Below are 16,878 nucleotides of genomic sequence, written 5' to 3'. Positions count from 1 at the left end.
CTGATTTGAAACCAAAAAGTGCAGATATACAGGGTGGATACTATCGAACACTCATTAATTACACACGTGATTCCTTGTGAAAAACTAATGTAGAAAAGTGTTTTCCGTTTTAGGATCGTAGGAATATTAAGAGAGTTATAACCTTTTGAAATTTTGTGACGTGTCAGCTTTCTAACGCGCCAAACACCCCAACGAAAAAAATTCAGCGAGTTACAGCTAATTGAAAATGAACTCAAATGTTCAATCCCGTTAGAAGAAAAGTTCAGTTATTTTCTTTCGCGACTGGCGCTTTTTCCTCTTCGTATAGTGGGATGTTGACCTCGTTATTACGTGTTACCTCCACCCCCACTATATTGGCAAAATATCAGATATGTAAAGTGTTAGCCAAACGAAACCTATTAGAAAAATTGTTTTGCCAAAATCAATACTTTTTTGCCAAAATGCGGCAGTTTTTTTTTTGTTGTTTTTTTTTGCCCCTTCATTTGAATCAAATTTTTTTAGGGAAAGACGATGGAAAAAAACCGGTTCGCACGCATCTTTAGCTTTCTTGATTACTTTCAATGTTATGGCATTGCTATCAGCTTAAAAACACCAAGTTATACGTTTGGTGCACGTTCGGTGAATATGTCAGGATTCGAAAGTGACGTCAACACTTTAAATGCTATTAATATATAAATCAGGGGCATAGCCAGAAATTTCGTTCGGGGGGGGGGGGGGAACAAGGTGATATAACAGTAGATTTGGCCATCATTTTCCTTTTTTCGGCCATTTTCTCACATTTCGGGGGGGGGGCATACCCCTAATTCCCCCCTCCCGCTACGCCCTTCATATAAATTGTAACTCCACAATTATTGGTCAAGTCAAAACTGAAAACACTTTTCCATGTTAGTTTTCACAGGAAATCATGTGTGTAATTATTGAGTGGTCGATAGTATTCACGATGTGTACAGATTAGTAAGGGAAGTCTCGAGACCTCATCTAATTGGCGAACCGTTGATCCCAGAAACATACTTCTAATAAGAAAAGATATTCAAATAACTTGTAGACCTTATAGTTCATATTGCGAGGGATTGTATAGTTACTAAGATACAAAAACTAACTTTTTTATAAGAACACCCTGTCCTCAAAAACCAAATTTTATAGAAAGTTATTGTCCTGTCTCTCTTGCGACCAGCAAAACAAATCCATGTTTCTAAATGCAATACTCGCTGAGATATTTGAATTCAAAATTGGGAAAGAACAGCATATATATATAGGAGAACGAAGAGTTGTCCGTTAGTTTTAGGAATTTTTTTGTTGGCCTCAAGAGAGGCAGGACAAGAGCTTTCTGATTGGGTTTTGAAGGACAAAGTGTAAGTATAAAAAGTTATTTCTTTTTATTTCAATATTTATACAACCCCTTGCAATATGAATGACGTGTATATCAAAGGTCTACACGTTATTTGAATATTTTATCTACTGGAAGTATGTCTCCAGGATTAGCGGTTCTCCAGTGGAGTGTAATCTAGGGATTTTCCTTGTTACCCTGTATATCCAAGGCTATAATCGCATTCACAGTCTCTCTGTATTAGACATTGTGCCGCGCGATATTAAAAATTTTCACCAAATTTTTAATGACATTTTGGTCATTTCACATGATTTATTTCCAAAAAGTACTAGTGTCGTCATTATACGGACTGCATAAGTACGGACTCTGTATACATGATACTTTAAATACAAGAATACAATTATGACACTTTAGGAAGGTTTTAATGAAGAGAAAGAGTGAATTTTCGAAGCTTTTTTAAAACCTCTGCATGACGTTTGAAGCGGGTCTACTTTGATCGTAAAAGAGTTTCACCCTCAAAGCGAGTTCTTCTAAATGCAACGTCATACTCTCAGTGCCGTCTTAAGGCATGGTGCCCACCCGGGCACGGCCCGGGGGCCTCACAAAAATTAGATCTGGTTGAAATTTACGAGAATTTGTTTGATAGGGACTCAGAAAAATCAATTGGCCCGGGGGCCCATGATACTCTTAAGACGGCCCTGCATACTCTTTAATGTTTTAGTGAAGATGGAAATGGTTCTGCCGAAGATGTTTAGGTACCTTGACATTAAGCTTAAATTTTACCAACTACAGTAAAGCATCGATTATCAGAATACCGATCAACCGAAACATTGGTTAACCGAAAGCGTTCCAGTCGGCAAATTCAAATTTGCGTGAACAACCCCATTCCCCAATTGTTTCGGATAATCGATGCTCTACTTATTGTACATTGTTCATCAGAGAGACAACTAGAGACTTTAACGAAAGAACCAGAATTAAATTTTTGCCGTCATTAATCGTGAAAATATAAATTATGTAGATAATTAGGAAAAATTGGTTAAATCATATTGAAGGAAAATGTTTAGCAAGTTATTTTCAATATCCGATGACTTCAGCTGAAGTTAATAGAGCCGCTGTAATTCGGTGAATTGTTTGTGTTTTGCGTACCTCTCAGAGTTGTGTTCTAATCTTCTTTCCTTTTTTTCAGGATCGATGCAGAAAGCTCATAATTATGACAGCACTGATTTCTTCCGCATAGGTCAGCATGAATTTAAAAATAGCATTCACCATGTCTGAACTGATTGTTTTTCTAAATTCTGTGTTAGTAAAAAGTCGCTAGCTGAAAATTCAGTCGTTGACAAGAGTGGCACTGAATTAGAAAAGGCCTTGGTATTATAAACTGTACATTCAAAGAAACCTTGACATTCCCAACTCCCATTTTCATTAATAATTTGATGAAAATTCATGAGAGGGTTATTAAGGCTTCACATAGGTACAGTATTTGAAAAGGATTCATTTATTGGAAAAATTAAAATAAGACTACAAAACTACACAGAAAAATATGAAGAAAGACTAGATTTGGTTGTAATAAAACCAAGTTGGCAACACCGGTTTTATCTTTGCATTTTAACATAAGCACTCATGTAGTGTTTTACATATAGACGTCAGCTTCTAGTGGTGAATGCCATAACTGAGTTTTTTCTTGTTTTGAATTTCTTTTCCCCCACCTTTTCGTTGGAACACCCAAAGTTTCAGAGCCTTTGATCGGTTATTAAGGCTGTAGTGTAGACGGCTCAAAACGTGCCAACTTTAATTATAGACATTCTGTGTTTCGCGCGGTAAATATGATAAATCCAGTTATTATGCATAATTGCCGACCATTTTGGTGAGTTTGATAAATTTCAGTAAATTTAAGTAAATTTATCCTTGTACCAGCAGCTATGCATAATACCCAAGCGTCGTTGGTAAATTTGATAAATGCTAAAAAAATTATCACTTTTACTAGCGTCCATGCGTAATTGCTATTTCGTATTGGTAAGCATGATAAATTTATTCCATTTGCCGTAATAAAATTTATTATTTAGATAGCCGGTGAGTCATTTGTGAGCCAGAGTCTTGACCGGATGTAATAAACTCTGGTTTAATAAATTTTTCCAAACACCGCCGAAATAACTCTTATTTGACGGATTTTCAGATGGGTCCTCTATATAACGAACTCCAGTTAACGAACTATCCAATTTTGCCATCGTAACTAGATATAGCAAACAAATAGATATAGCATTCAACAAATTTTATGATTACACCCGATATAACTGTCTCCCATTTAACAAATTTTATTATAGTATTCCCGATATAATGAACTCTTATTGAAAAAATTTTAAAATTGGGCTCCGACATAACGAACCCTTATTTAACAAATTTCACGATTTGACTCTGATATAATGGTTTCTCATTTAACAAAATATTTTATTTAACGAATTTTTAAAAGTTTTTTTTTTTTTGCTTATACAATTGGACCCAATATAACAAACTCCTGGTTAACGAATTCTACAATCAGACACCAATATGGACTCCCATTTAACAAATTTTAAGATCATACCCAATACAACAAACACTCCCATTTAACAACCTTAACTATAACTCATCTATAACCAACAACATTTGGGTATTATGCATAATCGTCGGTAAAAGTAATAATTTTTTTTACGAGTTTTCAAATTTACCAACGATGCTTGGGTATTATGCATAATTACCGCTACGGCTCGAAAAGCTCCCACACTATTGAGAATGTGATCTCTAGACCAGTGGTTCTCAACCTTCTCAAGCCCACGGCCCGGTTTCATTCATTTTTGTGAGTCGAAGGTCCGGTCAAACACAGGATCAAAGAAAAATGAATGAGGAAAAATGAAACGGCTAATCACTCGCGGCCCGGTATGAATGATATCAGGGCCCGGCGGTTGAGAAACACTGCTCTAGACGCTCTGGAAGACTAACTACTTTTAGTGGTTTATAAGGCGATTTATGTGTATGAATACCTCTTCGGTTTTTACACCACAAATGTGATGGTGTGGTGATTTTTGGTGTATTCTAACATCCCTGGTACAGTGAAACCTGTGCGGAAACGGAACGTCAAGAGTCTGAACTGTATACTAATCGTTGACCAGTCTATATTTTGATTCCGTTTAAGACAGGTTTCCATCTCATACAGTGTCCGTCTTAGGCAGGTTTCACTGTACATGCATCCTACATTTTTGATACTTTAAATAATTATGTAAAGTTCTTTACTGTATGGATTATTTAATAATACGTTCTTTCATTATAATGCACTATATCGAAATCTAGCCTTTCTTCTAAACCGAACATGACCGATCTATAGATATTATTATTACTTCCGTTTCACCCCCCCCCCCTAAGATAAATGAGTTGTGCCGGAAGTTGTGTGTGCAATAGTCTGCGTGTGGTATTATATGTGAGGTTAGTACTGACATCTATAATTTAAAATTGTGATTAAAATGAAATGATTGAGGGTACAGTCTGCTGCCTGTTGTGGGGAGACTTCTCAACGGGAAGCTTGCATTTTCGTCTTGAAGCTGGAAACCACAGAAAACACAACTTCAGCTGACTGAGATTCTTTTCCATTTTGTCATATTCGTGATCAAAAATGTTTGCGATTAAGTGGTTCTCCAGACTTTCTTATCTTACGTATGATGAAGATGACGAAGGTAACTTCCCGTATACAACGAAACGAAGTAAATATTTTATTTATTTATTTATTTTTTTGCGGATTTTGACATGTACGTGACATGCACATGTTTGAATATTTGTCGCTATTCATGTGTAGTTTTCTCGTAATATGTGAAATGTATTTCGTCCTTGAATTTTGGACCCATGTGTAGTATACGACAGTGGTTCTCAACCTCAGACCATATGGCCCCTCTCGTGGTCGTGGGATATCCTAAAGAACCACAAATGAAAATCATCTGGAAGAAGAGCTATGACAGGTGGTTAAGGGGGAAGCCTCAGAGAGTTGTGAAAAAAAAAATTCGTATGTGAAGAAATAAAGCATTTAAGTGGAAAAAAGGGCAAGAAAAAGTGTGACAATTTTTATAATTCAGCAGAACTGTCTATAAAACCAGGGCTCTCTTAACGCATAGGCCCGTCCGGGCATAGAACAGGAGCCTGCATGATCAGATCAGGTACTATGATTAGTATATTTAAGTGTGTAAAAAAAGTTGTGTTACTTTGGGTAAGAACACATGGGCCGCCGAACTTGTCCCAGGTGCCCATGATGTGATGACGGCCTTGCATAAAACCAGCATAAAAGGTGAAATTCGATGAGTTCTTGTCCACGGTATGAACCAATCCAATAACAAGATAATGGGTCCTACTCTATAAGGGGTATAAAGGCCCCTGTATAGGACAGGAGAATGGGCACGGAAAGAAAATATGGTCTAAAGGGGCCCATAAGTTAAAAGGGAAAAGATTAAGAAACACTGATATATTTACTCAGAAGTCACCAACAGAAAAGGCAATGGAAAAATACAAAATTCTAATGCATTTCGGCACACTATGGGTGTCATCTTCAGATGAAAAAAAGAACTACTATCACACTGACGGGGAATCCAAATTAGGTCGGTTACTCTCGGTTGCACAGAGGAAAAAATATGTCTGTACAAGTTGTTAAACCATCGTGGTCAGAATTATTATTTATTATTAATTTAACTGAGTTAAAAAAAAGGACTATATTTGAGGCTAGAGAAAAAGCAATCCGCACATTTGTGCTTGCAGGATCTGAGAAGGTCCACTTCACCACACACCAACTCCGTTCATATTACAATTTATTTCCATTAACGAGTTGGAAATGAAGACGCCATCTATCGGTGGTCGCCTCAAGTTTGTTAAGGAAAATTTATTGTTATCTATATTCTGCTCTCGGTTTGAACCTTTGACCTGATAGCAACCTCCACGGTGGTAGACGAGCATCTATCTTACCACCACGCTACTCGGGCGCTGCAAAAGTTATACAGGTCACGAAGACGAATATACCCCACCCCCTTACAAGACCGTAAGTCCGTTGTGACAACCAGAGTGACCTCGTGGCCCTGAGTTTCAGGGTGCCCTTAGTCCTTAGTTAAGCTGATAATATCGAAGAAAAATTTATACGGGATAAAAACCCAGGACCCGGTTGTCAATTTTCCCCAACGTTGTGGCCCTGCCTCGTAAAGAGCCGTGCTGTTCCCCCCCCCCCCCCTTACTGTCTGAACAGTAGGGATCGCCAACAAACTGCCAGACGAATAGCACATGTCTGGCTGAAATCTCATTGTACGACAAATTCCACGATCACCAAGCAATCGTGGATCAATCAATCTCTTTCCTTTCGGAGGATTTGGTGCGAGACAAGAACCTTTGCACATCCTCTCTCAGAACTCAAAGATTAAAAATCTCAGAGAAAAGAAAATGAACAATCACAGAGAATCAATCTGATAGATTTACAGTCTGGGGAGAGAAAGACACACAAACACATAGGAAAAAAAACGGATGCATTTTCGTTCCGCATAGACGTTTTGCAACAAAAAAAACCGTCCGTAAGATCCTTCAGAAAATCGAACCGATAGACCGTGTATAACGCGTGACTCTCTTCCTGGTGTTCTTCTGTAAAAACATGATGGTCCCAATCATATAAGAAATTAAAAAAAAATCAATGTACCCAACGAAAGAGAAATCGATTTCAAGGTCTTTCAATAAAGAAAGTGAATGGAAGGATGTGTTATCGAGTTATCGATCGCATTCATTGGCTCTTTTGTTAATACTTATTTTCCACAATAACACTATCACAAAGATATTAAGAATTACACAACCGAAACTGTCCGAGCGTACCAACGACTGAGAAGATTATGGAGAAGACGGAGTTGAGGGTTCTTCTTCTTTTGTGGATTGCAATGCTACGCACTAGATACAACTTATACAACACCATATGAGCGATCCTGAATGAACGATGTTGTTTTTTTTTTTAACTTCGTTGTCTGAGACAAAAGTGATGAACCAGTCTTGCGGAAGTTGATCTTACCGAGATTTAATTGAAAGTATTTAAACAACAAAGTATACCCTCATTCGACACATGATCTCGGTCGGTTTTGCGGTGTGAGTTACAAAGTCAAGGAGACTCACTCAGTCCAATACGTTTGGTGTGTGTTTGTGTTCAGACACACCGCATAATACATACGACGTATATATACGAACTCCTACCGCGAGAAAGAGGACGGCAAGGTGTTTCGAAACCAGCTTTGCTGAATAAGAAGATTCGAGAACAACGGAGGGGATTAATTCCAGAACGGATGCATCCAAGTTGACTTTCTGGATTTCGGAATCTGGTGTAGAAATTCATCCTTGACCCCACTGGTATTTACTTTTCTTAATTTTGTCTTTTATTTGTTTTCTTTAATTAGTATACTTGTAACTTCTATTTTCAATACTTCAGTATCCGGAGTTAGTTTAGCAATGTCTATTTATGGTCGGTTTCAAAGGAAAACTATATTAAAAAAATTTCGTCATCTTTAGATGCGTTAAAGTGTGAAGCTCTTCAATCATATGGGAAAGGATAGTGTTATATACTTCATTCTCTCTCTAGCAATTGTTAAAATAAACTTCATCGGAATAACTTACAAATGAAGTATTTCCAGAGTGTTTCAAATCTATTTTTAAAAGTTTTAAATTATATTTTTTCTCGTTTTAAACCTATTTCCAGAGTTGCTCCTTATTTCTGATTGAAATGGAAATTTCTAAGAAAACAGAAAAAAAATTATTGAAGTTTATTTGAACTCATCGGTTACGATGATTTTTTGTAAAGCAATAATTAACGGATTTCTTTTTATTATACATGTCCAATAACAAGAGAATCTTTTAAAAGTACCGTATTTACTGATTTCGCTTAAACGAATCATTAACATCAGTTTTGATATGTTTGAAAATAATGGAATTTAATAAAAACAGTAGATTACTGTGTATAAATATTTGTTCGTCGAGAGATTTTCAACGAACGTTTTTCCCTGGTAACACTTTTTCCTAGTTTTCGGCTTCACCTCAATAATTTCCGGAAGGTGTGCCCCAGCAACTTAGGCAGCACAAACAATTCCAACAAAACACTATGTACGCAGTCAGACTGTGTTAGGTACATATATTTACACTTCCGACACAACTCAATCAGTAATAAATTGCGTATGGCGATAGACCGGAGTTGTGCTCAGTTCGAAATAAAGGAAGAAAAAAGAAAGCAGCTTAGGCTCTTCCGCCAGTGTAGTTCATGGACATATTTGAAACTCTTACCCTATTTTTAATAGTATGGTAAGAGTTGAAGGATGTTTTTTCATTGTGAAAATTGAATGCTTTCAAACAATGAATAAAAACTTATAAAAAACATCTTATAAAATATAGAGATAAGTAGAAAATAAAAGTGGAAAAAATATAGAAAATAAGTATAGAGATAAGTATAGTAGATAGTAAATAAGTAGTAGAACCCCCCTTAACGGACACTCTCGGTTAGCGGACACCTCCCGTTAACGGACACTTTTCGGATCCTCGGTCCCGTGTAATAGGGCTCTCTTTAATGTATTTCATTTCCCGTTAACGGATACTCTCGATAGCGGAAAGTAAAATCAGGCAAACTCTAATTTTTTTTTTCCAAATTAATTCGAGAATTTTTGTTCATAAATCAAGAATTTATCATACTCAACGGTGATTATGTACAATCCCAAGCTCTTATTGACAAATATGATAATCCGTCAATTAATTCTTGATTAAATTAACATAACTATGGTCCAGGATGCTGATTCCGAATGGTAAGGTTGGTTTTGTTCAGTGCTGCCTTAACGCATGGGCCCACCCGGTCACGGCCCCGGAGCCCTCAAGGGAGGAAGGGCCTCACAAAAATGAGATTCGGTTGAAATTTTCTAGAATTTACCACAGGTAGGGTTTCAGAAAAACCACTTGGCCCGGGGGCCCCTGAAGCTCTTAAGACGGCCCTGGTTTTGTTTGCACGGGTGAAAATAACTAATTGGTTTAATGGAGAGAAGAAATGTTATAATTTTTTCCATATTTTATCAATCATTATTCGGGAATTCTGAATAATCACCGGTAAAAGTGATAAATGTAGTGAAATTCTCTCCTAAAGCAGACATTCCTCTTTAGCGGACGAAAGTTTTGGTTTCATGGGTGTCTGTTATCGAGAGGTTCTACTATATATATTTATTTATTTATTTAATTTTTATTATTTTTTTAATACGTACCTTTTTTTCATGAGAAGTCATCCAAAACTTGTAACACATAGCTAATACTTGACATTCAAACTTTCACCACTAGATGACAGCAGCAAAATAGCTGTAATGATAGAATCTAGTTTCCCCAACCTTTTTTGTTCCATTGCCCCCTTCTCCAGAATTTTTTTTCTCTCAGCGCCCCCAACGCAATCTAACCCGTAGGATCCTATGTTATACCCGTAGCTTCTACCGCCCCCCTGGAACATTCCATCCTTCCCAGAGGGCGTTAACGCCCACGTTGGGAATCACTGTGCTAGATCAACACCCACTGAAAATTCTCTAGTAGGTGTTGAAGGCTAGAAGGCTAGTCGAACAGAACATACTTTTAGATAGACATAGAAGCCTAAAAATTTTCTCGAGATGTCAAGACCCAGTGTTCCGGGTCGTTAACAAGTACCTGTATTATTTGGCTAATTGTCTTCATTCTTGTACTGTCAGAACTGATACACTGCATATGTAAATACTTCATGACTTACAAATATTATATTCCCTATCTAACGTCAAGTTAAATATATTATTCCTCATCATTATTATTTTTATCTGTATCATCATATCGATACCTTAATCACATCCCTATTAACATGTTGCATCATCGACATCTACTCATCGTATGGTAACTTTACACATTACCACTTACTCATATTCCTCATATTATCACATATAATTAGTTAGCACCAATTACACTCAACATATGATATCCATTAGTTCCTGTAGAGCAGCGTTTCTCAACTGGTGCTCCGTGTGCACTTCCCAGGGGCTCCGCGGCGACTCAAGGAAAATAAAATAGATCAGTATATTTGATAGATAAATAAAAAAAAGAGGTCTGCCATAAAAATTATATACAAAAAAGGGCTCCTCGAGTCAAACAGGGCTCCGCCATAGAAATTATATACTGAAAAGGGCTCCGCGAGTCAAAAAAGGTTCAGAACCGCTGCTGTAGTTAATTTCCGGGGGTAAAGATATACTTCCACAGCCACATTCCCAAATTTTTCGTCATCTTGGAGATGGTGTGATATGACCCTTAAATCGTGATAAGATCATCTCTATTCTCTTATACCAACCGTAGTTTCAATGCACTACTGCATTTGTTTGGCAGAGCGTTGGTGGAGGGGGTATGAGCTGTTGAAGTCTCATCTACGGCACCGCGATGTACGAGTGAAAGTTCAAGGTTTTCCTACTAAAAGCTTCAGATTTTTTATGTTCGAACATACCAAGTTTAAGAAAGTGAATGTATATATCTGTAGCAATTAAACTTCAATGAGAGCAAATTTTAGAATACCGAAGCTTTCTGTGTGTGTGTTTCCGCAGCGGTCTGGTAATTAAGTCGAATCCCGTTTTAACGGATACCGTTATAGCGGAAATCTCGTTTTAACGAACACTTTTCTAATCCCCCAAGTAAGTTTACATAGGAACAATGTAGGTAACCTGGAATTCCTTTCAACGAAATTTCATTTTAACGAAGTGATTCCTCCGGTCTCTTGGCGTTCGTTATAACGGGATTCGACTGTAATTAACGACTTGGTTGACAGTTATAGCGAAACACTCGTAACTTTTATCACTTTTATTTTGTGTATCTGAATTCATTATAAAAGTTTTCATAAAATATTTTTCCCTCATGCTTTACATTATTACTGAATCTTTCAGCAGAAAGGTAGTTCAACGCAAGTGAAGTGCTATTGACAAATGATGAATTTCTTTGCTAAAGGTAATTAAAAGTATTTATCTCGCATCCTTTCGAATACTTGTGGCCACAAATATTCCAGATATAATTTCATGTTTGCATGTAAGGCTGTTATTGGCGATGTTAGAAATGTACATACTCTTGTATTTCAGGTTTGTTTTCTTTTAATTCATTGAAAGCAAACTTAAATTCGTGTTTCCAACAGGTTTTCCATTATTCATCATTGTACCGCTGATACTCATTTCCAAATGCAAGGTACGTTCTTCATTTCTTAAAACTGATGTGTACTTAATCAAAATGTCGTGAATTGTGTATCTGAATATACTGTATAATACCATAATTTCCCTTGCCGCATTTTACTGGGAAACTGTCGATCCTAGAGGCATACTTCCAATTAAGAAAAGTACTCAAATAACGAGTCGAATTCAAATACGCCATTGATGTTGCAAAGAGTTGCATATTTATGAAAGTATAAAAATTAACTTTTCATACAGATACCCTGTCCTCAAAAACATAATTAGAAAGTTATTGCACTGCCTCTCCTGAGGCTAAGAAAAAAAATGCTATGTCTCTAAATGCTTCACTGAGATATTTGAATTCAAAAATCGGCGAAAAGTTGAGGGGGGGGGGCTTAAACAAGGGGAAAAAACGTTGTCCGTTACTTGGTGCTGTTCTTTCCCAATTTTCTCTCCAACTTTTGAATTCAAATAACTCAGCAAATATTGCACTCGGAAACTTTCTAATTGGATTTTTGAGGAGAGGGTATCCGTATAAAAAGTAAATTTTTATATTTTGATAACAATACAACTCTTTGCAACATGAATGACGTATTTGAGTTCAACACGTTATTTGGATGCTTATTCTAGTTACAAGTATGCCTCTAGGATCGACGGTTCACCAGTAAAATCCTGCAAGGGGATATATATATATATAGTATATATTTCTCTCTTTTTCTCTTGTCAGGTTAGGGGTATCGGTCAACGTGGTGATGATGATTGGAACTGGGGAACTGGAAGCGGTAACATCCAACAGATAATCCAACACCCACAAAAAGGATCACCACAACAACCTCGGAAACCTCAAGCGAGTCCTGATCAAGGAAACAAAGGATGGACGGGACCTGTTGGTAAATTAAATGGGCAACAATTTATATATATATATTTCAATAATTTTCTAAAATTGTATTATGTGTAAATCATATTATCATATTCTGACTAAAGAGGCATCATAGAGATATCAGAATCATAATGAGGGGGGGGGGGGGACCTTTGTGAATATTTTCTTTTGAAAAAAAAGTGCGATGATATTCGGGAAGCGTAAAATTACCCTTCCGGGTCCTCGAAGTAAAATACTTCATGCAGTGGCGCTTTTCTGGAGTAATAGTATCCAGCAAAATATTCTAGCATAAGCTACCTTGTCGTTCACCTTAAGTGTACTCTATATGTATCTTTCACGTTGATATTTTTTTCAGGAGGTGTCTCGCCCCCACAGAAACAGCAGCAACAAACGTGGCCAACTCAGACCAAAGATGACGACGACGCTGGATCTTGGCAGGGCGGCTGGGAGAAAAAGCCTGCTCCTAGTCCACCACAGCAGAATATGAAAGGCAGCCAATATCCCGAGGGCCGCGGAGACGGCGCTGGACAAGGGGATCTACAATCCATTCTAAAAGGCGTTCCTGGACAAGATTTTCCGAATTTCTCGACTGTTCCCGAAACCGCCTTCAACTGCAAAGATCAACCTAGTATAGGTTATTACAGCGACGTGGAAGCCGGATGCCAGGTAAGATACAATAAATAGAAAATCCTTAATATGATTTTGAAATTTTTCATCTTGATTCGATTCATATTTGATTCGAATCGAAATAGAATTTTTTTTACTTTTTTTTCCGATTATTTTTGGGTGAAAATTATTTTCCATCTACACACACGGTGGTTGTAATTAAACTGGCATTATACTCAGACCTATGCAGCGGCGGTTCTGATAGAGATATTTTGTTGAAATTTGGGATATACGTTATGTGGACCATAGGAAACAGAAAATTGCAATTTAAAAAACTCAAATTTCTCACCTTGTGGTCGAAAATTGAACTATTTATTGTAGTCTTCTTTTTCCCATGGTCCAGGATCGGAACTTGGGGGGGGGGGGGGCGGGATCAACCACCCTGAGTGGCAAAATTAGGGGGGGGTCAGTTTTATGTGGGAACAAAGAACACGTTATAAAATTATCGAATTTTAAAGTTGTGGGGGTGGGGCAGCAAAAATCGTAGTTACGACCCTGCAATGGTCCATATAACCTATATGCCAATTTTCAACGAAATTCGCCAGAAATTCACCAGAATGGGTGCTACATAGGCCTGAGTAGTGTCAGTTTAATTATAACCACCCTGTACTATGATATGTGTAATATGGTTGATGAAATGTGAATGAGAATTATGAACAAATATGAATTATTATCTTGCAGGTCTTCCACATTTGCCAACAGGAGGGAAGGAAAGATTCGTTCCTCTGCCCAGTCGGTACGATTTTCAATCAGAAGTATTTTGTCTGTGACTGGTGGTTCAACGTGAATTGTAGCGACACTCCTTCGTATTACGAGCTTAACGCCGAAGTATACAAAGAAAGGGAAGAGAAAGTACCTGTAAAACCGCCAGTCACCACGACAGTGGCACCGAAATCTTGGCCATCTCCCATTCCTCCAACGTCAGCAGGTCCAAGGGTAGGCAAGAAGTCTCCCGGTCCGACTCAAGCAAAACCGCCGCCGTCTGGTTGGAGTTCCGTCAAAGGCGGATCATCCTCCACATGGAGCCAAAGTAGCCAACTGACAGCTTGGAACCAAGCAAACTCTTGGAGGCGATCCGAAATGAAGGGGGAGGCTGCGTCGACGTGGGTTGACTCCAATGTTGGACAAGGCAGTTATAAAAGTAATAAAGCAGCTGGTAAGTTACAGTCCACGGCAATCAAACAGATACCACCGCAAGGCCAAAAGTGGTCGGGTCCCACTAATACCGGAGCGAGACCCCAGATCAATCAAGAATCACCTCAAACAGTTCCTCCTAACGGGAATAGAAATCCGTACGGTGGCGTCAATCAACGGCCATCATTTGGAGCTAGAATGAAGCCGCTACAACCGGCTGGACCAACAACTGTATCGCCTGGTATGTGGACACCCTCCACCGCTGCGGGTTTAGAACCAACAACTTTGAGGAGAGGACTATCTAACAAAAATTACGGTGGAAATATGAACAAAGGTTGGTACGGCAGCGGTGGTGGCAGTCCAGACGGACAAAGAGGAATCAACACTCTCGCAACTTCCCTCAAACCGACGGGAGTAAGGGGAGTCTGGGAGCAAGAGACTGTAAATCGCGAAACCCCGTGGATCGCTGCCGATCAACGAGGCGACTACAATTACGAGTACTCGAACACACTCCCGTCGCGTTTGAACGACTACGGGAACGAGTGGCCTCTAGCCACTGACGCCAATGTAGATTACTACGACGGAAACCATGTATGGGAACCGTCCTACGAGAACGAAATAATCAAGCGGGAAACTCACGGCAATCATCAAAGAAAGACTCCAACGGACGAAAACGAGTCAAATTTCGAGATAGCCGAAAGGGGCATCGACAGCCATAATAATAACAACAACGAGGCAAACAATAACAAGGGATTCGGTCATTACGAGTCGGAGTTCCTCAGAAATGTCGCTGCATCGGAGAAAACGTCGTCATCATCATCCTCCGAGAGGTTGCCACTCCAAGCCGCCAGTGGTTCGATCCCCGTCTTAGCAAGTCCTCCTTCGTCGTGGAATCACAGGAAACTCCGAGAAAGAGTCGGGACTTCTACGAAGAACAGAGCCATCAAATCTTAGAACCAAATGGAAAAAACCCAAAACTTCAGGATAATGTTTCTCAGGAACGAATTTAAAGGCTTTCCGTGAAATTTTGGTCGTTCAGAAACCAAAAATCAATCCGAATTATATATTTAGTCACTTTAGAAGCAATTTCTTGTCAACTTGAATATAAAATTGTGGGTTTAGGGCTATCAACGGTAATTACGGGGGCAACAAAAGCACTGTAATTATACGCTTTATTGTACCAAAAGTTCTGAACATTTCTCTTCATTTCAGCGAAGAAAATTAATTTAAGACCTTTTTTTTTTTTAAAAAAAAAAACCTTCATAAAATATCTCAAATTGGTTTCATGGAATTCGTTTTGGGTGACCAAAGAAAAAAACGGGGTCTCTGATTGCCGTCATACACTTAATTTAGATCCAATCAATTTTTCTACAACTGGTGTTCCTAAATATTTGTCAAATATAAGCTTAGGAATATTTAGAACCGCTGCTAAAGGGTTCCATTTCGTGTTTTCTTCCCCCTTCTACACCAGGGGTTCTTTCGTGTTTCACGGAACTTTGTATCAATAAGACAAAGACCAGGGATCCTCTTTGCAAGGCCATGAACCCCTTTTCTGAATAATATTCAGCACATTATAAGAACAATAAATTAATAATTGTTTACTCATCCCACTTAACGGACTTCCTGAAACCTCTCAAAGGAATTCCCCCCCCCCCAAGAGGTCTCCGGCCTTGTTAAGAACCACTGTTCTCTAGACCAGCGCTGTTCAGTCTTTCTGAACTCAAGGACTAGTGAATATCTGAAACAATTTGACGGGCCACCCCGACTTACAGTATTGTGTGCTTTTATTCGAACGTATGTCACTATATTATCCAAAACATACAATAAAAAAAAATTATGAATTGGAATTCAATTTCAAGTCTGCCGATCCCTATTCCATTTTCACGGATTTCCTCTGGTCCGCGGACCACAAGTTGAGGAAACACTGTTCTAGACCAGTGGTGGTCAACCTCATTCTAGGCCGTATCACTATCAAGGTATCAAATCTTACGCTTACCACTGTTTTTTATACCATTGCTCGCATTTAGGTTAGCTAGACACCCCGTAATAAACGGTATTGCCCCGTATTTTTCCGGAATATAATACATCGTACTAAAAACCGAAGAAGGTCTTCAAAAATTTACAACCAAAACTATTTTCTCACAGGAGAGACAGCGAAGCAAAAATATTTCAATCTTCAGGTATTTTTGAAAAAAAATGGGAAAATCTTTGTGACAAACCTTTGCGTGACACACTTATTACCGGGACGTGCCACTGGTACCTCGCGAGTTGGTCATTCCAAACCCCCCCCCCCCCCACGGTTCTAGACTGAACCACGAATATTTATAGAAGTTTGAAGACATCACCTAGATTCAATCCTTTAAGCGGCATTGGCGAGATATTTCGCCCCCTTAAAATACACTATTTTAGTATTGACCCGCCCAGATATTATGTAAAATTGATTTCTCAATGGAACACTTTCCCTTTAGTTTGCACCAGCCAAAAATCGGAAGAAAGCCTACTTCATTAAAAAACATATGGCATATTGAAGGCGGCTTAGTGATTTTTGCTTCTTAAAGGGGTGAACAAAAGACCCAACGTGTCTGAAACTTCCAACTTTTCATCAGCCATATTAAACAGATATAGATATTAAAAACATACTGATTATGGTTAAAGTCAAACTA

At 38.4% G+C, this 16,878-nt stretch overlaps 1 protein-coding gene across 1 annotated transcript; it reads left to right on the top strand.

Annotated features, from left to right (window-relative positions):
- The first annotated feature begins 11,262 nt into the window (after positions 1–11,262).
- Positions 11,263–16,028, top strand: LOC149076402 (uncharacterized). The gene is made up of 5 exons (XM_089245540.1): positions 11,263–11,323; positions 11,505–11,554; positions 12,263–12,425; positions 12,771–13,081; positions 13,763–16,028. The coding sequence occupies exons 1-5, from the start codon at positions 11,302–11,304 to the stop codon at positions 15,167–15,169; spliced, it is 1,953 nt and encodes a 650-aa protein (XP_089101666.1). The 5' UTR covers positions 11,263–11,301; the 3' UTR covers positions 15,170–16,028.
- Positions 16,029–16,878: the final 850 nt, after the last annotated feature.

Source organism: Pholcus phalangioides, unplaced genomic scaffold (genome assembly GCF_987345545.1).
Source record: "Pholcus phalangioides strain wild (caught in Gottingen) unplaced genomic scaffold, Ppha-v1.0 ptg000015l_1, whole genome shotgun sequence".
Taxonomy (NCBI): domain Eukaryota; kingdom Metazoa; phylum Arthropoda; class Arachnida; order Araneae; family Pholcidae; genus Pholcus; species Pholcus phalangioides.
This window is presented reverse-complemented; position numbering and strand designations above follow the sequence as displayed.

Coding starts and splice junctions, on each gene's coding strand:
- LOC149076402 (XM_089245540.1), top strand. CDS start 11,302: ATGATGAATTTCTTTGCTAAAG. Junction 11,555..12,262: donor TACTCATTTCCAAATGCAAG/GTACGTTCTTCA, acceptor TTCTCTTGTCAG/GTTAGGGGTATCGGTCAACG. Junction 12,426..12,770: donor AGGATGGACGGGACCTGTTG/GTAAATTAAATG, acceptor TATTTTTTTCAG/GAGGTGTCTCGCCCCCACAG.